Raw genomic sequence first — 16,227 nt, 5'->3', positions numbered from 1 at the left:
AAGTGGTGAGGAATATGCTGGCTCCTTTGCTCCCCTGGCTGGGGAATGAGCTCTTTCTGTTACAAGAGTGACATTTATTCCTATGAATACTCTTTGGCCACTGTCGCCGAATTCTTGAAGTGCCGAAAAGAAAGCTTAGTTCCCTTTGGTACTGTTCGAATTGAAGCTGTAATTGATACGATTTTATATGCTCATAAAATGTTCTCTTGGGAGTCATAGGGTGAGTTCTATTTCTTCAAAGAATTTTTATGCTGCTCTCATGTTTTTATAAAGGTGTTTAGAACATCCGATCTTGTGTTTTATTCTAACCTCACCTCTCTGCACTCCCCACTCCTCGCAGGGCGACTCCAGGGCGAATCTCTTCTTGCACTTTATTTTTAGACTTTGATATTCAAATTCTACTTTGAATTAAATTGTAAATCCCGTGTCAACACCGCTTAGGCTTTGAGTACATGGGGCCTGACTACACAAGAGAAATTCATGTGCTACTTAAACGTTTGCCTGCCCCTCTTTAAAATAGATGAAGTGTTATTAGTTTCTCCCCTGGAGTGGTTTTGGGAGCACTTCAGATTGAGACTCTGGGCTGCAAAAGTGCCCCGTGGAAGTTTGTAAAAATTGAGACCAAAGGATACCACCTCTATCTATTCTGGGATGAGGTCCAAACAGAAAATAAACCTGTTTGCCCCTTAATCACTTGCTTGCAACTTCTGACCGCATGAAGTAGAGGCTTGAAATAGACTCTGTGGGCTGGCAACGTGCTTCTCCTAGTGTGGCCTCGGGAAGGAGAGGAAGACTGGGGGACCCTGGGCTGTGGTCAGGCATGTGGGTCTCCAAGTGACCTGTCAACAGAATTTTAAGTTGGGCACAGTCTCCTCCGAATCTGCAAAGTCCTGCCTGCCTGGTCCCTTGCTGTGCCCTCTGTCCGGTGCCCCCAGGCGCCATGCTTCCTGCAGCCCACCCCCTGCAAGAGCAGCCAACAAATATATATGAGCCCTCCCCCAATACATGCACGTGTGTTTATTTATAATCTATATATGTTCTACTGTATTTTATAGAATGTAAAACATTTACAAAAGAGATGTGCAAAATGAACGAGACACAAGTAAGCATGACCAGAAGTTCTAACTCTCGCCTGCGTACTCCCTCAGCCGGGTGCGCCCTGCCTGGGGTCTGTTGCGTAAATCAGTGGGTCTGGATATTTTTAGGGGGCATGGGCTTCTTTACCAATCAGATGACCCTGTGGAGCCTCTCTCCTGGATAGGTGCACGTGAGCAGGTGTGCACGTGTTTGGTGCACCAAGATCCTGCCTCCAAGGCACCTTTTCCCCAGCCTGGGCCCTCCTGCTAAGTATCAAGTGCTAACTGGTTACTTGACCAGCTGTCAGCGCTAGAGTGTTAGGTACGTCTGCCTCCGGAGTCCTAATTCTGTGAGTCAACTGAAGAGCAGCTCAGACTCCTGCGGGAGATGCTGCTGTCCAGGTGGGCTTGGTGCCTGGGGCTTCTCCTGCCACTTCTTTGCGTCACAAGCCTCCTCCTTGGGTTCCCCCAGCTGTTCTCAGCTAAGAAACATGGAGAGCAATTCACTGCGGTTCTCAGAACGCTTAGAAATCCCTGCTGTTTCATTGGAATGTAAAGGCGAAGGAGAGGACCTTCTCCGGGGAGGGAAAGGGAACCTTTTTTGAACTTCAGTCCAAGAATTCAGCTAATACATTTCAATGAATAATATACACAGTTCATACAGTACTATACCAGTTGCAAAGTATTTTCAAATGCATTGTTTTATTTAATCATCAGTGTCCCCCAAGTAAAGGGTAGGTATTCAATACACGTATTTGAGAAGTTTTAAATACATGCTGTTTATTTGTTAAAAAGTCAGTAGATGAGGGCCTCCCTGGTGGCGCAAGTGGTTGAGAGTCCGCCTGCCGATGCAGGGGATGCGGGTTCGTGCCCCGGTCTGGGAGGATCCCATATGCCGCGGAGCGGCTGGGCCCGTGAGCCGTGGCCGCTGGGCCTGCGCGTCCGGAGCCTGTGCTCCGCGACGGGGGAGGCCACAACAGTGAGAGGCCCGCGTACCGCAAAAAAAAAAAAAAAAAAAAAAAAAAAAACTCAGTAGATGAGACTTACCAGGCTGGCCTGATGAGGGAACAGATCTGAAATCAGAACTTGTGGCTGATGACTGCAGTCTTGTAATAGTCTCAGCAAACGTAATTTTGCCCTGGCTTTTATTCTGATTGTACCATATTGAAGAAAAGCCCTGATTCACAGTGATTAGTAGTCACAAATGGGAACATTAAGTTTGACCTTGAAATCTCAGAATGTAGTTCAGTTAAGCAGGGAAGGTGTGAGCAGCTCTGCCTGAGGGCCATCAGGGCACAAACAAGTCAAGCGCAGCACAAAGCTGTGTCTGGGCTTCAGTGAGTGGCCAGTACGTGATGTGTCAAGGGCGTGTTTCTGCTGTTGTTTTAAAAACTGCTGAATTTCACATTGAAGAAGAAATTGGTAGCACTCTTGGGAGATTTGGTTTGAAAACTATGGGACACAGTTTGGAGACTACCAAGACTAAGTAACGTCCAGAAAGGCCTTGGAGGGAGGTATTGAAGAAGATGGAAACAGGTTTATGGTGGCTGACAGACACACTCTGAGTGACGTCTGTGCACGGTCTTCTCAAGCACTTGATGTGCTTCAGGCACCAGTAACCTCCTCACTCAGCAGTGGGTAGCGATGCTGACCAGCTGGGCCCGGGGACAGTCTTGGTTCAGGTCCAGCAGGGGGAGGGCCACTTCCTGTGCTGGGCTGCCCCATCTCTCGGCTCTGGGTGGGGTGTCTGTTTTTGCCTGACGGCTCCTACTTCTGAGTCTGTGTCACAGTCAGCTTCCATCCCAGCCTCCAGGTCAGGGGATTTGGTGCGGCAGTCTGTACAGCAGCCTTTGCCTCTCCCCCCGCATTGTTCTGGCTCCTGACTCCCCAGCCCATGCCTGTGGGCGGCCCAACCCTCCGGCCTGCGGGGAGGGTGAGTCCCGCTAGCGGGGAGGGATCTTTGTAGAGCGAGGTGTAGGGCTAATCCCAGAAGAATACTTCCTGTTTGAAGAATGCGTTTATGAAAATACAGTGGTTTCATTGTTTAGAAGAAATAACCCAAAGGCAAGGTTAAAAAAATCCAAGCGATGCTTAAGGTTGTGGAAGAGAAGAAATTTTCCACTCGTCCCTAGAGCCCCAGCCCTAGCCGTGTTCCCAGAGGTAGCTGCTGTGGCCTGTTTGTTGGTGTGTGTGTGTGTGTGTGTGTGTGTGCGCGCAGATCAGCAGAGAACATTAATGGCCAGTGATGGGGAAAGCGTCCGTGTTATGGTTATGGGTTTTTTTTTTTTTTGCGGTACGCGGGCCTCTCACTGCTGTGGCCTCTCCCGTTGCAGAGCACAGGCTCCGGACGTGCAGGCTCAGCGGCCATGGCTCACGGGCCCAGCCGCTCCACGGCATGTGGGATCTTCCCGGACCGGGGCACGAACCCGTGTCCCCTGCATCGGCAGGTGGACTCTCAACCACTGTGCCACCAGGGAAGCCCTGGTTACGGGATTTTTACGTGTTGTACTGTCACCCTTACTCTGCCCCTGGTGATACGCTGTACCCACAGTGTACGTGGAAATGGCACAGCAAAGGAATGTGATGCGTTCAGGCTAGAACTGCAGCTTTGTTGAGGGGCCTTGAGGTTGGGCTCTATCCCTCCAAGGTGAGCCTGAACTTAATGCACTGGTTTGAACACCTACGGTAGCGGCTCTCTCTCCCTTGAGCAGCGGCACAGTTACAGGAGGCCAGGTGGCATTGCCGGGTGCAGTGGAACTGGATTAGAACCTCGTCGGGGCAGGGACGGGTTCTTCCCAGGTAGCGTGGGTCCCTGAAATGTTCTCTCTCGTTTCTTGGAGACACTGTATTTTTTGGTCAAAGAAACTATTTTCAGCTCCAACTGGAATAGAAAATACAATAAAATGACGAAGGACTTCCAAAGAACGGGTTTGTCTCTGGGTCACTGGATGCTTAAAGCATCTAAACATGAGGCCTGAGTAAACTTTTTCTGTGTTTTTGTCACTATGCCTGTGATGCCTATGCTTGGGGAGATGGAAGAAAGACCAGAAAGCTGCAGAGTTCAGAGTTTTGTGGACCTTGTTTACCCAACTTCTTAAAGGCTCTACTTTCTCTCCAAGTTAATAGGGTAATAGTACTGTCTTGCTGGGCACTTGAGACTTTTAGACAAAGTAGCCAACAGAAAGTAACTAGCAGAGAGTCAGTTGAGTAAGAGTCCTCACGTCAAGTTTTGGGGGGAAGCTGGTGGGAAGACAGTTCATAGCCAGAAACTAAGCTTCGGCTTCCGTGGGATGGACGTAGGGGGCTGGAGAAACCCCTCCCCTGAGAAACTGGGCTCTGCGGTCCCTGGGCCATTGTCCTTCCCGGGGGTGGACACGCGTCCCTTGCGATGCTCCGGGCCTGGAGGCCTCAGGTGGGTCCAGTCCAGGCACCTTCGTTACGCCCACGAGTGGGTGCTTCCTGTCTGGGCGATCCCACTGCATTGGGGGTCTGCGCAGGGAACCCCTGGTGGGGAGGGAGGTGGGGTTGATTCTCCCGGAGGTTGAGGCCATTGGAGCTGCCCACTGACAAGATAAAACCACGGATGCTGCAGGTAGAAGAACAGAACCAGAGGGAATACAAGCTTCTCTCTGAGAGTGCAGTTCCGGATTTTCGGAAGCGCTAGTACATTTTCTTCCCCCGCAAAGCCAAAGCCAAGGCATCATACGGGATCAGATGTCGCCCGTGTCTGTAGTTAATACCTCGTTCAGAGGGCGGAGCTGGCACTATTCTCAAACAAATCACTCACGAACCAGGGGGTCCAGGTCACACGAGCTGCTGTCGAGCAAGGCTGTGCTCGAGTTCGGGTCACTGACTCTCAGAGACCAGGCCGGCCCCACAAGCACGTTCAGGACGCTGTCTTGCTTTTTTCCCTCCAAGGGCGGACTTTGACGATACTGCGAACTACTCGGCGGTGGCAACAAACGTGCACGGACAGGCGTCCACCAATGCGGCGGTGGTGGTGAAAAGTGAGTTTGCCGTCTTGGGGGGATGGGGCGCTGTCCCCCCCCCACCCCGCTCCTCTTTCTCCGCCGTGATCGCCTGACTGTCTTGCAGGATTCCGAGGTGACGAGGAGCCGTTCCATTCTGTGGGGCTCCCGATCAGCTGTAAGTTGATTCTTTTCCTTCTTTGTGCAGAAGAATGTGTACTGACATAGCATATCATTGAAACATATTTTCTAAGCATCAAATCCCTTTTCAAACTGTACTGCAAAAGGCCCTTTCTCCTGGCTGGTGTCGGTGTGCTGACCGTCGCTGCCGTGGATTCGGGGGCTGATGCAGGATTTAAACCCTTTACGCTTTGCACGTGGCTCAGAGCACGCACCCCCTGCTCAGTCTGCCTTCCATGCTCCTTTGGCACAAATGCCCAGATGCCACTCCACGCCGGTTTTCTGATTCTTCAGAAGTGGCCGAGTCAGCCCGGGCACCATAACAAACAGCACACCTGGGTCTTGAATATCAGACAGTTACTTCCCTCAGTTCTGGAGGCTGGAGGTCCCAGGTCGAGGTGCCTCAGAGGAGGGGAGACCGCGTCCCAGCTGTTAGGTGTGGGACGCCGTGTCCTCACGGAGAGCTGAGAGAAAGGGCTGTGGTCTCGTCCTCTCCTTACAAGGGCACTGACCCCATCCCGGTCCCCACCGCCACGACCTCATCCAGCCTAATCCCCCGAAGGCGCCCCCCAATATCTTCACACCGGGGAGCGGGGCTTCGTCCTGAGAACGGGGGGATGCAGGCGCTAGGCCACAGCGCAGCCCGTGAGGAAGCGAGCGCAGGAGGTGGTGAGGGGCCGCTTTGCCCAGCCGACCCGCCGTGTGACCGCGCCCTCTGCCCCGTGCAGTGCCCCTGCCCGCCGTGATCCCACACATGCACTTCGACATCCAGTTTCTGGAGAAATTCGGCGTCACCTTCCGGAGGGAAGGCGAGACGCTGGCTCTCAAGTGCACGCTGCTGCTGACGCCGGACCTGAAGCGGGTGCAGCCGCGGGCCGAGTGGTACCGGGACGGTGAGTGTCGCGGCCTCCTGCGCGCTCTGCGCCCACGCCCGCCGTGCTTGGGCTCGGACCCCGGCCTCGCTGGGGTGATGGTGAGTTTTGAGCCTTAGTGTTGACCGGGCGCTTTCTCCACCTCCGCGACAGCTGCGGCCGGCAAAGCAGGCGAGCCTGGGGCAGCTTGGACCCGCGTTGACCTTGAACGTCCCCGGGCATGGGGTTAGCAGGGAGGCCTGGAGGTAGATGAGTCATGGGGGTTGTTATAGCTCCGTAAAGAGGGTCTCCATGTGGTTAGGAGTGAGCGGGGTGTCTGTGTCTTTATGTTTTTCCTCTGCTGAAACAGTAGCTACCATTTATTAGAGCGTATTGCGTCCCGACTCTCTTCGGAGTGTGATAACTCACTTGATTTTCATCAGGGCTTTGGGAGGGGAGTGTTGTCAACCCCTCATACGTGGGCGGCTGAGGCAAGGAACTTCCTCGGCCTCCCCCCGACCTCCGGGAAGTGGCAGGGCTGGGAGCCCCCATTCCCGGGGCCCTGCTCCACTGCTTCCGCCAGCCAGCATGGGCTGCCCTGTGCAGCCGTGTGTGTGTGGTGTGTGTGTGTGTTGTGTGTGTGTGTGTTGTGTGTTGTGTGTGTGGTGTGTGTTGTGTGTGTGTTGTGTGTGGTGTGTATGATGTGTGTGTGTGGTGTGTGGTGTGTATGTGTGTGTGTTGTGTGTTGTGTGTGTGGTGTGTATGATGTGTGTGTGGTGTGTATGTGTGTGGTGTGTGTGTGGTGTGTGTGTGTGGTGTGTGATGTGTGTGTGTGGTGTGTGTGTGTGGCGTGTGGTGTGTGTGATGTGTGTGTGTGGTGTGTGTGTGGTGTGTGTGTGGTGTGTGATGTGTGTGGTGTGTGTGGTGTGTGTGTGGTGTGTGTGTGGTGTGTGTGTGGTGTGTGTGTGTGGTGTGTGTGATGTGTGTGTGTATGCAGTGTGTGTGGGTAGACTGTGGAAGAAAGCTTCATCTCTGGCTGCTGCTCCTAAAGGGAGCTTGTTCCCTATGGATTCAGTCACAGAACATTCTGCCTGTGTTTATTCAGGGCCTAACACCATGCAAAATAGCACAAAGAATCATATGCCATTCCTGCCCATAAGGTATTTATAATCTAGTTGGGGAAAATACACAAAATGGTAAAGCAGAGTCTCTGTAAAGTATAAGGAATGTCCCAGAACAGGCTGTGATAATTTGCCAAACGCATGGCACCGGCCCCACGCACTGTTAAAGTTAGCCAGGAGAGCAGGTTTGCGGTGATGATGGAGAGCTTTATCGAAAGAAAAAATAGGCTGTTGACAGATGAGAAGGGCTCTGAGCTGGCGGAGGCGGAGGGGGACCCTTGGGCCCAAGCGCAGAGGAGAGGAACAGGTACGCGTCCTAGGTGCAGAGGAGATGCCTGTGACCTTGCATCCCCCGGGAGTCCGCTGCTGGGATCCCAGGGCACTGGGCCTGTGCCTTCGGTTGGAATAGGATAGTTGTGTCTGATCTTCATGGTCCAGGAGGGAGAGAGAAAGGGAGAGAGCCTCTTTGTGGGGTGGCAAAGGAGATTAATTTACCCTTTGCAATTCTAATTTAAGATTTAAGAGCGAAGTTCTAAGATTCTAATTTACCCTTTCTGGAAATGAAATGGATTCGAGGAGAGCTCTCCTAATATTCCCAGAGGATGTTGGCATGGATCTTAGAAGGTGTTCCCGGGACTAGGAAGTGCCCGGGATTCTGGGGACCCGCAGTTTCATAGTCTTGGCCGATTCGAATGGAACAGGCAGGTTCAAGGCTGCACCTGACAGGCTGTCTCCTCTTCACTCTCCAGTTATGGATGTTGCCAAATCAGTGGGTGAAAAATAATTTCTCATTATTTTATTTTGTGTCTCCTCGATATCCAGCGTTGAATATTTTTCGTCACTTACCTTTCTTCTCCCGAAATTTGCCTCTTACTTTCGTTGCCTTTTGACTGTGGTTTGTTGGCACTTTATTATTAATTTCTAAGGAACTCTGGTGGGGGACTTCCTGGTGTCAGCGTGTGGGTTGAGTGCGTTTCGAAGCCGCAGCAGGGCCCCTTGCAGACGCGTCCCGCCTTTCACACTCCAAGTGCTGACCTCTGTCCTGTCCCGTGTGTCCCAGTCCCCCCAGCCCCATGTGTGTGTTTGTGCTCTGGGTCAGGCTGGCGGGCACCTCTGCCCTCCGCGGGTGCCCCGGGTCCCTGCGTGTCCCTGAAGCCCATCTCCCTTGACCGTCTTCCAGACGTGCTGCTGAAGGAGTCCAAGTGGACAAAGATGTTCTTCGGGGAAGGCCAGGCCTTGCTGTCCTTCAGCCACCTGAACAAGGACGACGAGGGTCTCTACACCCTGAGGATCGTGTCCAGGGGAGGGGTCAGCGAGCACAGCGCCTTCCTGTTTGTCCGAGGTGCGCAGGCTACGGGTGGGGTGGGATGGGGCCCAGACGGAGCCCAAGGCTGCTCCCCGGACATGGCGTGACCGCTGGGAAGTGTCTCCTGGGCGCGTCCCGATCACATCCGTGACATAAGCAGGTGTCACTGGGGGTGGAGCAGAGGCGGAGCTTTGTGTCCCTGTCGCTGATAAATTGCTGGAATTCGTAGGATGACACCTAGGAGCGAATGGCCCTGAACTGCTGATTCTGGAAGAAATCCACGCGGGGAGTGGGGTCCGGAGTGGAAGGGCCCGTTCCCGGGCCGCCTAGGCCTCCCTCCCCTCTTCCCCCGCTTAGGCCTTGTGACAGGGCCAGGGCCATGGCAGGAAGGACTGACACTGTCATGACCACTGACTTCAGTCACATGTGTGTTTAAGACAGTAACCATGGGGGCCACACCTCTGGGGCGTTTACACCAGGAGACACGTGTGTTGTCATGTTTCATCCTCCCAGCAGCCCATGAGAGCCTTGTCCATCCCACTCATGGAAGGGAAAACAAAGCTCGTGATATACCAGGCACGGTGGTCGATGTTATAGATATACGTGTATTTATCTTTATGTATATGTATAACATAGATATTTATATATTATCTATAAATGCCTATCATATATAGGCTTGTAGGTGTATATATTCATACGTGTATAGATGTATATGTCACATATACATACTTTTATGTAAGGGATATATAAAATGGATAAAATTTTATATAATATTATATATATGTATATGTGTATACACACATACAGGTGTATGTATGTGTATGTATATGTGTACACACACATACATATTCACATATGTATATATAATCTAAAAATCTTACAGCAGTTTTGGAAGAAAATATTCTCGCTTTCTCCAGTGAAAGTGTGGAGCGCAGAGGCCTGGGCCCTTCTCTGGGAAGCAGGAGCTGGCCCCCTGCGAAGCCCCGGCACTGTGTGCGGGGCAGTGCCCCCCAGCCGAGCCCTTACCCTGCACCGGCCCTGGCTCGTGCAGCGGCCTTGGGCATAGAGGCCCATCCTGGCTGAGGCCCGGCTGGCCCCTCCCCGGGACACCAGTCTCTTCTGGGTGGCCGGCGGCTGCTTTCCTGACCAGGACCCCCCTCTTCCTCTCCCCCCGGCCCTGGCCACTCTATCCTCCATTCCCCACCCCCGCCTTACCTGCCCTGTTCTCCGTGTCTCCTGCACCTGTATGCCTACCTCGGGCTCCAGGTTATATGCGCCTGGAATAACACTGTCAGTATATTATTTTTTCCAAACCATTTCAGTTAGATCCAAGCATGATGGAAGGGCTGTATCTCATCAGGGAATATTTTAACTTCAAAAAAAAAAAAGTGCCAACAAGCACACACACACACCCTCTTCTCCCCACACCAGACAGCATAAACCTGCAAGGCTGGGGTTTTAGACACGTCCACAAAGTTTTACCATTTTTATTCGGTTGGCATTAAAATGTGCCTTCCATTCTCCGTGCATGCCTTCTGGCAAGATGTTTTGCCCCATGAAAGCACAATAAATGCAGTAGCTGAAATTGCCTTGCTTGTGCAGCCAACAGGAAAAAATAATGCACGTATGGGGAGTTTAAGTGTTCTGACAACTTTCTGAGGACTTTGAATATGAGAGACAATATTTGGCTCGGTGTGAAGAAATCCTTAGCTTTTAATATGCTGAGGAGATGGGACCAATAAAGTGTACAATGCTTACACTGCTAAGAAGGTCCAACTGCCCTAGGTCCTGAATAAATACACATTTTACATAAGGAAATTAAATGTGCAGTGTATTAACTTTCTAAATAGCTCTGTTGGCCTTCAGTGCCACTGTAATTAACATTTGAAAACAAACGTAGTTGCATGGTGATCATAATTGGCTGTGTGTGGAAGGGATGCATGCGTACGGACCCAAAGTGTGCTCACGACTTGCAGGAAAAAAAATCGAAGTCCTCAGACCTTCTGAGGACTCTGAAACACACAAGTGTCTAAGGTACTATCTCTCAGGTGTTCAAAAGGCCCCACTGTTATTATCGTTTCATCGGTCGGTTTTGGATGACATGACATTATGTGATGACATGCCGTCGGCAGAAGGCGAACTTCAACTTGGATTCGTTTATGGAAAATCACAGACTGAGTGTGTCATAGAGGACAGTGTTTCGAGTTAAAGACTCATCAATACATGTATGTCTCTCGTCACCAATCCACCAAGGGCGTGAGGATAAGCAGGGGAGGAGAGCATGCAGATAGCTCACCGAGTTTGAAGAAGTTGTCAGCCGGCCTCAGCTGTCCCCCCTGCACCCAGGACCCTGATCACGTGACTTCCTTCTCCTCTCCCACCCCAGACGCTGACCCCCTGATCACGGGGGCCCCTGGCGCGCCCATGGACCTGCAGTGCCACGATGTAAACCGGGATTATGTCATCGTAACTTGGAAGCCACCCAACACGACCAAGGAGAGCCCGGTCATCGGCTATTTCATTGATCGGTGAGTGTCCACTGATTCCTCTGGGGATGGAAACGTTCCTCAAAAGAGTATTACCCAGGACGAGGTGCGTAGGTATTTCTCTCATCTCAAGTTTGTGACACCATTCTTGATGGGATATAACTTCACTATTTGGTTATTAGTCACTCCTGCCTGGGTAATTGGAAAGTATCGCCTGCCAGGCAGGGCCTCATGTACCCACACGCGATTCCACTGTGTGCTGGCTGAGGCTCAGTTTGCCTGATTGGCACCAGTATCAAATCCCACCCTGCCTCTCCAGGCTCGCTCTGAGCCCGGGCTGCAGGCTCCACTGAGGGTCCAGCCTGGGGCTGGGATGGGGCTCTGGCCGGCAGGTCTGTGCTCAGCCCCGTCCTTCCCTCGGAGGACGAGAGCCTGGGCATGGTGACGTCAGGCTGAGGATGCCAGCGCATTTATACCCAAAGGCCAATCTTCTTCCCAGTTAAATAACGTTCTCTTCTTGTTTCCAGGTGAAAAATACTGACGTTTCAAGGTACAAAATATTGGAATTTGAGTAATAACGTAAATGCAGGTCATCATTAAACCCAAAGGAGTTTGAACTCTTTTCTTGTTCCTTTACTTGGAATAGTGCTCAGAGCCTGGGAGGGAAACCAAGCAGAGCTGTGAATTTATTGGATATGCAGTGTATTATCCATTCTAATCACTGAGAGACATTACACTCAAAGATAATGAATTTAGAAGTAAGATAGAAGGGTATAAGCTATGTTGTTTTAAGAGGATGGCTCTAGGTAGGAATTTAAGATTTTATATGTGTAAAACACACGAATATAAGGCAGTTATTTCAGAAAAAACCAAGCAGCTCAGTTTTATTGCATTATGTTGATTAAATTCTCTTCTCCATCCAACAAAGCTATAGTCACCATCAGGGTGATATTTTGATATGCTGGCGTCAGGTTTGCATTGTTCAGGGTTTACCTCGAATTGAAACAGAAAAACCAAAACAAAAGCTATTTTCGATTCTCCTATGACATTTGATCATTTTCCCAACCTTTTGGCAAAAATAACTACATGCACCTTGGCAAAAACGACTTCATGCACCTTCTCGGATAATTCTCCACTCTCTTCTCTTTTCTGACGCCCTCCTATCCTTGTAACCTGCCAGTTGTTGGTCTGGGCTGAGATTGTTTTCTCCAGACTCTCAGTTTTGACCACATCAGACTCTGGCCGAAACAGGTCAGCATATGCAGGTCAGAGAACTTTCATTAAAAATTCCGAAGAGTTAGGAGGAAAGAGAGCTGATTCTTCCTAAAGCGCAGGTACAAGACAAATTTTCTGAACTCGCTCTTTTCTCCTTGGAATTTGACATGCAGTTTCTGTATTGAAATTTCTCAACCTGGGAAAAATGGAGGTCAATCTTTTCTACATTTCCAGGTTTCTGGTCAGGACTTAATATTTTCTATAGACTTCCAAATTCCACATGAGAAGCGTTCTAGAAAGAAACATCTTAACATGATTGGAGTAGATGGTGAACCAGCCTCGCAGCAAGGACTGACTTTGTGACCTGGTGGAGAAAGATGTGTCTTTGGGACACCGGGTGAAGGACCGTTGATTTCCTGGGCCTAGGCAGCAGAAGTGCCAGGGAGCTTAGGGGCACCCAGAGATTTTGTGGTGTAAATTGAAAGAGAACTGTCAGGGATAGATCTGAAATAACCTTTGGAGGAGATTTTGCCTAAATGTTTTTGAAGTGGGGAATTGAGCTTCAGCTGTAAGTTAGAAAGGCTCGGGGACATATATGTGTATATACTACATTTCCTAGACAGTTCTGTCTTTTAAAGTTTATTTATACTACTATTTGTGTAAATCAGTATTTCGACAGCATTTATTTTACCAGTGGGAGATGTTCTCCTGTTATAACTGTGATATATATATATATGTGCGTAATGTATGTATACAGCTCTATATACTTACTAGACTGATATAGTTTTATTCTCTACTCTTATTTTTTATTTGAAGATGTGAAGTGGGAACTGACAGTTGGGTTCAGTGCAATGACCGCCCCGTGAAGATCTGTAAATACCCCGTAACCGGGCTTTTTGAAGGAAGGTCCTACATATTCCGTGTGCGGGCTGTCAACAATGCAGGGATCAGCCGGCCTTCCAGAGTCTCTGAGGCTGTGGCTGCCCTCGACCCCCATGACCTCAAACGGTTACAAGGTAGGGCGCTCAGACTTCAAGTTCCAGCAGTTTTGTGTGATTTGTTCTTTCTCTTTTCCCCCCATCTTGTATCTGAGCCTTGAGATCATCTTCAGAGCTGAGCACAGCACAGCTGAGCCTCATGGGCTCCGGGTGGCCGTCAAGGTCACGTTAGGGGTGGGGATGCCAGGCTGACATTTACACCTTGAAACGAAGGTGCTTCATCTTCCTAAGGCTCTTCACTGAAATCCAGTTAAACTGGTTCAGAATTAGACTTTTCTTAGTCCACTGATGTTGTCATTTCAACACACGATGAGACTCAGAAGGCGTTGAAGCCAAGCCCCTCCCTTTCTGAATTTTAATTTCACATGACCCAGACTCCTTAACGGGATTGGGCCCTTAATTATGGTTTTCAGTGGGTCACTGCATTTTCCTTGCCTGCGTGGCCTTTTGAATCCAGTACAAAGAGCCGAGAAGCCCTGATCTCTTTGAGACCACTTCCAAAATATCAACTCGGATGACCTCCGAGTAATGCGGCTGCTGTCATCGTAATGCAAAGGTGATTCAGGGAATCCAGCGCTTTCTGGACGTCAGATTCAGCACTGACCTTTCTCTCTGCAGCAGTCCACTGGGAGGGAGATAAAGAAATCGTAATCTATCAGGAGGACCTTGAAGGTAAGGAACTCATTACCATTTCCTTTCAGCTGCTTATACCCTAGGGATTTAGGGTTGTAACTAGAGAGTGGTGGGTACACTCTTCACGTGTAAAAATAAAAACTGTGGGTCAAGCTTAAGGTCTATGGAATTAAAAAAGTCAGCAGGGCAGAGGGCGGGAATGAAAGTGAGAGTGGAGGTCAGTGGAGTCCTGGCTTCATGGCTTCATGTGGGGTCTCTCAGGCGTCCTCGGGGACCTACAGAGGAGTAACTAGACCCAACCTGAGACTTGAGTCCTGGCCGAGGCTGGGGTCCTTTCTCCCAGACTCCACGACTGAACAGTATTTTGTTTTATTATTTTTTTAAGCAAAAATTTTATTTCTAACATTTTGACTAAAAGGGACTCGTTTGCCTATCAAATAATGTCCCTGTGGTTTGAAAGTTTGCATTTCCTTTTTTCTGTTGGATTTTATGCACACTTCTTCTTAATAGTCCTTAGATATCTGGGAAGATCAATTTACTGAGAAGGAGAATCTGGCATCATTAACCAGGAATCCAAAGATTTTAACTGGAATTATAACTACAGTTGACAATGAGTGAAAACTTAAAAATTAGTAAGTCAGAAAGAGAAAAACAAATATCGTATATTAACGCATATATGTGGAATCTGAAAAAACTGGTATAGAAGATCTTATTTACAAAGCAGAAATACAAACACAGATGTAGAGAACAAACGTATGGATACCAAGGGGGAAGGGGGGTGGTGGGATGAATTGGGAAATTGGGACTGACATATATATGCTATTGATACTGTGTATAAAATAGATAACTAGTGAGAACCTACTGTATAGCACAGGGAACTCTACTCAGTGCTCTGTGGTGACCTAAATGGGAAGGAAATCCATAAAAGGGGGGATATATGTATACATATAGCTGATTCACTTTGCTGTACAGTAGAAACTAACACAACATTGTAAAGGAACTGTACTCCAATAAAAATTTAAAAAATAAAATAAAGTCTTAGTTAAAACCTCTGCTTCCAGAAAAACTCAGAAACTGGGAAAGATGCCCAACAAGTAAGTAACAAAAGAAAACAATTTAGGAAAGGTGGATGTTATGACCTCCTAAACAGCTGATGAAAACACAGATGTTTGAGTGAATAAAAATGGCCCAGTTATATTGGAAGAGATGTTTGCTGCAGGAGAACAACCTGTATAAAATACGCATTTTTTTTGGAATTTTATTTTATTTATTTTTTTATACAGCAGGTTCTTATTAGTTATCCATGTTATACATATTAGTGTACATATGTCAATCCCAATCTCCCAATTCATCATACCACCCCCCCGTCACTTTCCCCCCCTTGGTGTCCATACGTTTGTTCTCTACATCTGTGTCTCAATTTCTACCCTGCAAAACCGGTTCACCTGTACCATTTTTCTAGGTTCCACATATATGTGTTAATATATGATAATTGTTTTTCCCTCCTAGCAATGGCTTCTTTTTTTTTTTTAACATCTTTATTGGAGTATAATTGCTTTGCATTGTTGTGTTAGTTTCTGCTTTATAACAAAGTGAATCAGCTATACCTGTACATATATCCCCATATCCCCTCCCTCTTGCGTCTCCCTCCCACCCTCCTTATCCCACCCCTCTAGGTGGTCACAAAGCACCAAGCTGATCTCCCTGTGCTATGTGGCTGCTTCCCACTAGCTATCTATTTTACATTTGGTAGTGTATATATGTCCATGCCACTCTCTCACTTCTTCCCAGCTTACCCTTCCCCTTTCCTCTGTCCTCGAGTCCATTCTCTATGTCTGCGTCTTTATTCCTGTCCTGCCCCTAGGTTCTTCAGAACCTTTTTTTTTTTTTTTAGATTCCATATATATGTGTTAGCATATGGTATTTGTTTTTCTCTTTCTGACTTACTTCACTCTGTATGACAGACTCCAGGTCTATCCACCTCATTACAAATAGCTCAATTTTTTTTCTTTTTATGCTGAGTAATATTCCATTGTATACACGTGCCACGTCTTCTTTATCCATTCATCTGTCGATGGACACTTAGGTTGCGTCCATATCCTGGCTATTGTAAACAGTACTGCAATGAACATTGTGGTACGTGACTCTTTCTGAATTATGGTTTTCTCAGGGTATATGCCCAGTAATGGGATTGCAGGGTCATATGGTAGTTCTATTTTTAGTTTTTTAAGGAACCTCCATACTGTTCTCCATAGTGGCTGTATCAATTTACATTCCCACCAACAATGCAAGAGGATTCCCTTTTCTCCACACCCTCTCCAGCATTTATTGTTTGTTGATTTTTTGATGATGGCCATTCTGACCGGTGTGAGGTGATATCTCACTGAAGTTTT

General features: G+C 48.7%; 1 protein-coding gene across 1 annotated transcript in view; it reads left to right on the top strand.

Annotated features, from left to right (window-relative positions):
* The window catches only part of MYOM2 (myomesin 2), a 72,952-nt gene that overhangs the window by 9,141 nt on the left and 47,584 nt on the right, over positions 1-16,227 (top strand). Inside the window, exons 6-12 of the mRNA XM_060085960.1 lie at positions 4,995-5,083; positions 5,172-5,222; positions 5,953-6,117; positions 8,377-8,538; positions 10,889-11,030; positions 13,020-13,219; positions 13,820-13,873. Coding sequence (XP_059941943.1) covers positions 4,995-5,083; positions 5,172-5,222; positions 5,953-6,117; positions 8,377-8,538; positions 10,889-11,030; positions 13,020-13,219; positions 13,820-13,873 — 863 coding nt within the window. The remainder of the gene's footprint in view (positions 1-4,994; positions 5,084-5,171; positions 5,223-5,952; positions 6,118-8,376; positions 8,539-10,888; positions 11,031-13,019; positions 13,220-13,819; positions 13,874-16,227) is intronic.

This window comes from Mesoplodon densirostris, chromosome 20 (genome assembly GCF_025265405.1).
Source record: "Mesoplodon densirostris isolate mMesDen1 chromosome 20, mMesDen1 primary haplotype, whole genome shotgun sequence".
Taxonomy (NCBI): Eukaryota; Metazoa; Chordata; class Mammalia; order Artiodactyla; family Ziphiidae; genus Mesoplodon; species Mesoplodon densirostris.
The sequence above is the reverse complement of the archived record's forward strand: the minus strand, read 5'-3'. Positions and strand labels throughout refer to the sequence as shown.